We start from the raw sequence: 7,261 nt of genomic DNA, 5'->3' as shown, positions 1-7,261 counted from the left end.
CGGGAGGGAGGCGCGTGTGGGCGAAGAGGGTGGGGAACGAGAGTTTCATCCTCTTCTTTAGTTGAAAGTCATTTAGGTGTTGATTTCATTTCGCTCTCAAAATATTCATGCATACACAATTTACCCAAAATGAAACTAACATGTGCAGCTCGCATAAAGTCATTTTGTGTCCATGTAAAGGCTACACCAAATATCAAATAACATTAGAAGCAAAATGTGGGCCGATATCCACAGTTTATATACTTCCAGAAATCTTTTTTATAAAATCCTTTTTTAAATCTTTTTTTTAATGTGAAAAATTTAGAAATTATTAAGAAGTTGTATGATTCTCAATTATATAGTTATTAATTAATTATCAGTTTAATGAAAACTTGTTTCTTATAAAACGCCAGCTGTTTTGGTTTCTGTACCGTCGACTGTCGAATACAGCTACTAAATATGAGAAAACTCCCCGTAAAGTAATATTTCTAATTTTTTTTATTTTTGGTTAGGTCTCTTTTTTATTCACTATTCATTATATTCTGCCCACGAAATGGATTATGTACTTTGTACCATCAAGGTCGACAAAATCAGCCATTATGGAATATTGGTCGGACAAAATAACACTCTTGGATGTCAAATAAAGAACATATAAAATTGAATGGTGTGGAACGTGAATATGATCCTAACTTTGACTATAAGTCTGTGTACTACTTACAAAATACTAAAACTAGCAAATCCAACATTTCCTCAAAAAAACGCAAACGCTTATGTTGATTTTAGGCCGCGATTAATTAATTTATGACTCAACATTATTCTATACATGATAATATTTTTCGAAAGATTAAAAACTTTACACGTCGTAAAACTGAGATTTGAGAAGACGTATTGGAAAATCCACTTTAAGAGGAGTTTTGAGGTGTGACAACTTTGAGGAAGCGTAAGGAAAGAGATTTTAAACCAAACAATACCAAGTAAAACTCATCAGATATCGAATATTTAATCTTCTTTCCAAATTTTTATAAACAATATATTACAAGCTAGCATAAAAAACACTAAATTTTTATCGCCTTTGTTTTCATACCCCAGACGAGAGAAGCATTTTGCATGAAGTTGTCGATTACGCTTACTGACTACTCACCGGTTGATTTATATTATGGTTTGGTGGACGATGTTGGTTGAAATGCGGGTTTGGGTAATTTGATTGGTTATTAAATTGCGGGTGCGGATGTCTGTTAAAGTTTTGCGGGGGTCCTTGCGGAACACCCGCAGATCGCTGAATTGCGGTGAACGGACACTAAAAAACAAACACATCTTCAGTAGAGGCTATTACATTGCAAACAGTAACTTCAAGATGGAGTTAACTTTTACAATTTACATTGCATTGTCCCAACTTTTTATACACTTTCTAGAGCAATATGATAACAGCATTTGATTAAACAGACTATCATCACTCGATACCTATTACGAAAGTACTTTAAGCTGAGGTTTTTCTTTTCATATTTTAAGAAACACAAATAAACTTACCCTATTTGCGTAATGTCCTTTACCACGACACTAAAACAAACCAAAAACATAACTGGATTGTATTAACACGTAGTAAAATACACAATACATCTTAATTTAAAACGCCAGAATTTTATAAGTAGCATTCGCTTAAAGCATTGGGTAGCATTTACCTTAAAACACGTTACAAACTCCAGAGGACGTTTTCCAAATGGAACGAACGCAGCGCCGGCTGAAGGATGTGGTTGTTGCACAACAACAGGTTGTGGGTATGGCTGACCATCACTTCGTTCACGAGGTATACCAGCAGGATACGAAATTGGAGGTGGAAACTGCTTTGCATCGTTCGTCGTTTCACTTGCTGCTTCCGTCGAACTTTGAAAATCTGGGACGGTCTCTCCCTAGAAATAAACACGCCACATATCAAAATATCTCGCTTGTCGAAACATAGCCGCAATGTTCCTCAAACAAAGTCAAGCTGTTAAAAACAAGCTTGGTATAAGTGCCACTTAGCAATCTTATATATTGGGTACATTTCAGGAAACGTTTCAGGAATGCAGCTGAATACTTCGAACTGATAAACTCGTGACTTTTGAGAACACATTACAGAGGTGTGTACACATAACGTGTACATTCAAAAGTCTGTAGTGAAGTATTTATTTATTAAAACACCTTTCTTTAAACACTTTTTTCAACCTCTGAATTATAGAAAAACTTTACCAGCTAAACTCTGCTTTATAGGAAGCCTTAGATAAACAAAACGTAATTCGACGCAAGACTGTTTACACTGAGACAACATTACAAGCAACAAAAGCTAAGTTAAACATCAACATTGCTTAATTGTGACACACACACCAAGAAACACCTCCAAAAAAACATCATAGATTCGAAGTTTATGTTTAACACTCACCCGCATTGCTGCTTCTGCAGCTAGTCTTCGAGCTACTGCACAATGTGTCGACTTATGACCTTGTTCACCACAAGCATGACAGACTATATGAGCAAATGGTTTGCGGTCTTCCACCATTTGAACTTCAAATCGAGGACTAAAAAATAATTAATAATCAAAACAACAATAATTAGTATCATGCTTTGGTTTAATTTATGAAATCAATGAATACATATAAAATCAAATCAGATTCCATTTTTTTGCCACAGTAATTTTATTTGTGGATTTTCACAAAAGCAGAGCATTAACAAAAAGGCTATCTGTTTTATAGAGAGCATGTTGTGGAGAAGAGAGCACTTACTGTGAAAATTTGCATTTTTTACCATCTGGACAAAATCCACACAAATAATTAACACACATAATTCTTCGCACATGTCTATTTTTACAATGTGGACCTAAAAACAAGAACTAATTAAAAACACTAAGCATACACCTAATGTAAGCCCTTAAGCAACAACTTACAATTCTTGCAAAATTATTTTTCTATCTTTTAAAAAATTGATTTAGCTAGCATTAATGTGTGAATTTCAATTTCAGAAATATTTTATGTCTCCTACATAATAATTCTATGCTTAAAACAATGCAGTATTTTTTGGAAAACATACCCCAAATAGTACTAAGTAGTACCCCAAATATGCTTAATGTATTGCGCTTACAAAATAAGTAACACTCAGACTGTAACACATTTTTTCAATCAATATGAAAGATGTACACAAGCAGTTTGTTTACCATGTTTGCAGAAACCACGATCATACCAAGGACAATCCTTTATTTTATCGGCTGGATTTAAATGTAGAAATGGACACTCTTTATTGCTGCACTGACCTGGTAGAATTAAAGTTTTTAACTAAGCATTATCAAATCAGCTTCATTCAAGTGGGAAAGATTTTGAAGCAACACTCTAAGTTGAAATAACGTTTACTTAAAACAATTATATATGTCCATGTATACAAAATTTAATACAAACACAAATTCTGAAAAAAATGTAGGTGTTTTAACAGTGTGTCACCGTCAAAAGGTTAAAAAAAAGGAAAATCTTAAAAAGTATGAAATACATTATGTCTTGATAATTTATGGCAAAAAGAAATACCTTAATGGCAAAAAGAAATACCACTAATTTTAAACACACAAATTTCTTACCATATTTTATAAAAAAGTAGCATTCTGGCATTTTTTCCATATCATATTTGTGCAAAAATTCACAATCATCTCCCTTTTTGCACAAGCCCCTTAACCAATGTTTACACACAACCATCTGATTTCCACTCACGTGACGCAAAGGACACAACTGTCCTCTGTGGCATCTGTGTGAAATAAAGAAATCGCATATTGCTGAACCCGATTCTAAAATATGGAAGAAAGTGATAAAAAAACTTTAACCTTATTTTTTTAAAAAAACAAACATGCTAAAATGCAGAACACTAACAAACTCAGACATTTATTACTTGGTAAAGTCCTCACTATCTGCTCATAAACATAGCATAAAATGCTTACTATCCATGCCTGGAAAAGGCAATGGTTGAATTCCCAATTGTTCTTCCAGGGCAATTTCAATATCAAAACGTATGTCATCTATGTTAGCAATAATCTCCTCCATGCTTACTTTTATTTTTTCTCTAAAATACAAAAACAGAAAATGTCATCAGCTTCATATGATTTAGCAATGGTAGATAAAAAACTACTTGATGTTTCCTACCAATAGACTGTAAAAATAATTGCACACATTTTCCTGGCCTTCATACCTTATCTCAGGAAATAGATCTGAAATAAATTAGATTGCGAAAAAATACTATATTTTTAAAATTAATTATTCACAACAAACCGTAAAATGGTTAATTTGCAAAAAAAACTTTGCAAAATATTTCCATGACTATTTTTATAGACCTCACAAAAATAAGTTTCACAAATCAACTCAAGGTAATCTAAGAAGGCTAACAACAAATTATAAGTCAGGGTACAAGTTTTATGCAATTTTTATAATATCTAATATATAATTCTCTCTAAATTTTAATATGACATATGCATGTGATTCTTTCCTCATGGCTTGCTGTGCCAAATTCTAATGTATTTTTTTGTTTTATGAATTAACAGTTTTATTTTATGGTAAAACACTCAAGCCCACTCATTAATTTTTTAAAAATAAAGTGGATGATATTATATACAATAGTGCACATAAAGAATCAAATACAAATGGTGTTAATGGAAAACAACAATCTTACTGCAATAGTAAGTTTAAAATTTAACTCAAATTTCAAAAATAAATTATTTGCAGCACTTATTATAAAATAAACAATACAAAAACAAGGACACCACATAAACACACACAACCATTTTATATAAATTAAAAAAACATTTCTAAATAAAACATATAAAAGAACAAACATTAACTACTTCTTGTATCCAATGTTTTTTGAAAATAAAAAGCGAGAATGATTCGCCTGCACTTATTTGTTTTGTTTTATTTTAACAGAGTTTCTGCATGAAAGCGTATATGCTCTTCAACAAATGTTGCAATGAAATAATAGCTGTGATCATAACCTTTCTGAAGTCTTGACACACAATGGATTTTATCGTTCTCGCTACAGGCAGCAACAAGGTTATCTGGCAAAAGCTGATCTTGCTTTAGAAATCCATCCTCTGTTCCCTGGTCACACATGATCCTGATCTCAGGTCCTGAATAGTTTGCAGCAAGTTCACATGCATCATATTCCTTCCATGACTGTTTATTTTCTCCAAGATATCCATTAAATGCTTTGATACCCCAAGGGCAGTTCATGGGATTGCAAATAGGTGCAAAAGCAGAAATCGATAAGTACTTTCCTGGATGCTTTAAACCACAAACGAGTGCTCCATGCCCTCCCATGCTATGGCCAAATATGGACTGCTTTCCTTTTACAGCAGGGAAATTGTTTTCCACTATTTCTGTCAACTCCTTGGTTACATATGAATACATTCTGTAATTGTTTTTCCATTTTTCTTCAGTTGCATCAACATAAAAACCTGCACCTGTTCCAAAATCCCATGAGTCGTCTTCTCCTGGAATGGAACACCCACGAGGACTTGTATCAGGACAAACTATTATCAGACCAAGCTCGGATGCAACTCTTTGAGCACCTGCTTTAGTGATAAAATTCTGTTCATTGCAGGTTAATCCAGACAGCCAATACAATACAGGACACTTTTCACTTTCTGCCTTTGGTGGAAGAAAAATTGCAAAAAACATTTTCGTTTTTGTCTCAACACTGTCATGAGAAAATACTTTTTGATACCCCCCAAAGGAAACTACGGATGATTTCTCTTCTAATATAGAAGCCATTGCTAATAACGTGCGTCTAGGATAAACAGGCTTGACTGTCAACACTGTTGAAACACGTGCCACAACTTTTAAAAAAGAGTTGTAAGAAGCTGTCCTGCCAATGAAGGTTTTTAACCACATCTATGTGTACACACGCATGGATAGCATGAAAGAAAAGTTTAGCCAGCATTAATTTAGTGCGGGCGACCACGACGCACCTAAAATATATACCTAACACAAGGTACTTAATGGCATAACGTAAAACCAGATTGATCCCCGCCTAGTTGCCCCGCAAACTCAACAAATATCGCGCCACACGCCGGCTTTTTTGAGCTTAAAAACCACTGAAAATCAAGTTCTCAAGAGAAACGACCTCAAATCTCATCAAATAAACGAATAAAAGGAATACCAACCCGTGTCACTGAATGCCTAGAAAAAGTTTATAACAACAACATTAATCATTCAAATCAGATTCGAAGCTGAGACCAGACAAACATAGATATTCGATATACATGAGAGAAAAACATCATCATCAAACCGTTATCACCCCTTTTTATAAACCTTCTTATCGTCCATCTTTCGATCAACAGTGGTAAAAGACAATGCAAGTGTAAATATTGTATCCTATAACTGAAATAGTATCAAATCAAATACATCATAATAAAGTTGTATTTTTAAGTTATCTTAACCTATAAACCCGAATTTTATCTGGTTATCATAACATCTTTCATATAAGGCTCAAAAGAACAGAGCAGGTCGTCGGAGTCAGGTTTATGCCTTTGTTAGGATTTGATAGATGATACCTTTAATTAGAAATGTTGGAACAACGAGTTATTTTAATATTTTTTCTTTAACAACAAGCACAATTTTTGTTGTGGAAACTCTTTAAAATCATTTGTCTTAACAAATGTCCTTGTAGGAGGGAAAATCATTTTGAATCACAATTCGGATTTAAAAAGAAAACATTGATTTTACATGCCCACTTTGCCGTTTCACAAATAATAAAACATGACATTAAACACAATTGTTCAGTTTTTGTTTGTGTATTCTGGCCGTAGCTAGTTACCGTTTAAAAGGTCATCTATCCTTTCACTGCATTTCATCTTGCATCAACTATCAGAATCGCAATAAAATTAAGTCAAATCGCTTAAAGACTGAATTAGTGATGTCAAGTAGCTCTCATACCGCAGAACCAAAACTTTTTATCACAATGTTGGGATTAAAATGAGAAAAACTGTAACATACGTTAAATTCTACTGGCTAGTGAAGAATAGTCACAGTAGTGTAGTTCGCTTTTGTCAGCCGCTACAACATTCACGCTTTACGAAACACTCACGTTACCAAAGCTGTTATATAGTCTGCAACTCTGCAGTATAAGTGATTATGCCTTGTACAAACGTAAGTCGGAATCGAACACCGCGCTGAAGCATCTTTTCAATCTTTCCAAGTATAGCTCAAATGTTCTTGCGTATCTTGCGTCGAGTTAACCTGATGAAACTTTTGACAAGTAATTCCACCACCCTTGAGATCTT

General features: G+C 33.8%; 2 protein-coding genes across 2 annotated transcripts; both read right to left on the bottom strand.

The window, feature by feature from the left end:
- Window positions 1–968: 968 nt before the first annotated feature.
- On the bottom strand, window positions 969–4,079 carry LOC130648359 (cleavage and polyadenylation specificity factor subunit 4-like). The gene is made up of 8 exons (XM_057454381.1): window positions 3,929–4,079; window positions 3,575–3,778; window positions 3,164–3,259; window positions 2,736–2,829; window positions 2,396–2,531; window positions 1,659–1,886; window positions 1,507–1,536; window positions 969–1,276 (listed from the first exon to the last, which is right to left on the bottom strand). Exons 1-8 carry the CDS (start codon window positions 4,029–4,031, stop codon window positions 1,106–1,108), a joined length of 1,062 nt encoding a protein of 353 aa, XP_057310364.1. The 5' UTR covers window positions 4,032–4,079; the 3' UTR covers window positions 969–1,105.
- A 122-nt stretch (window positions 4,080–4,201) lies between these two features.
- LOC130648360 (S-formylglutathione hydrolase-like) lies at window positions 4,202–6,274 on the bottom strand. The gene has a single exon (XM_057454382.1). The coding sequence runs from the start codon at window positions 5,868–5,870 to the stop codon at window positions 4,893–4,895; it is 978 nt and encodes a 325-aa protein (XP_057310365.1). The 5' UTR covers window positions 5,871–6,274; the 3' UTR covers window positions 4,202–4,892.
- Window positions 6,275–7,261: the final 987 nt, after the last annotated feature.

This window comes from Hydractinia symbiolongicarpus, chromosome 7, assembly GCF_029227915.1.
Source record: "Hydractinia symbiolongicarpus strain clone_291-10 chromosome 7, HSymV2.1, whole genome shotgun sequence".
NCBI classification, from domain to species: domain Eukaryota; kingdom Metazoa; phylum Cnidaria; class Hydrozoa; order Anthoathecata; family Hydractiniidae; genus Hydractinia; species Hydractinia symbiolongicarpus.
The sequence above is the reverse complement of the archived record's forward strand: the minus strand, read 5'-3'. Positions and strand labels throughout refer to the sequence as shown.

Bases quoted from the DNA above. Each gene is read 5' to 3' on its own strand.
- LOC130648359 (XM_057454381.1), bottom strand. From the start codon at position 4,031: ATGGAGGAGATTATTGCTAACATAGATGACATACGTTTTGATATTGAA. The intron at 2,532-2,735 runs GTAAGTGCTCTC...ATTATTTTTTAG, and splicing joins AAAAAATGCAAATTTTCACA to TCCTCGATTTGAAGTTCAAA. The intron at 1,537-1,658 runs GTAAATGCTACC...GGTTTGTTTTAG, and splicing joins AGTTTGTAACGTGTTTTAAG to TGTCGTGGTAAAGGACATTA.
- LOC130648360 (XM_057454382.1), bottom strand. From the start codon at position 5,870: ATGTGGTTAAAAACCTTCATTGGCAGGACAGCTTCTTACAACTCTTTT.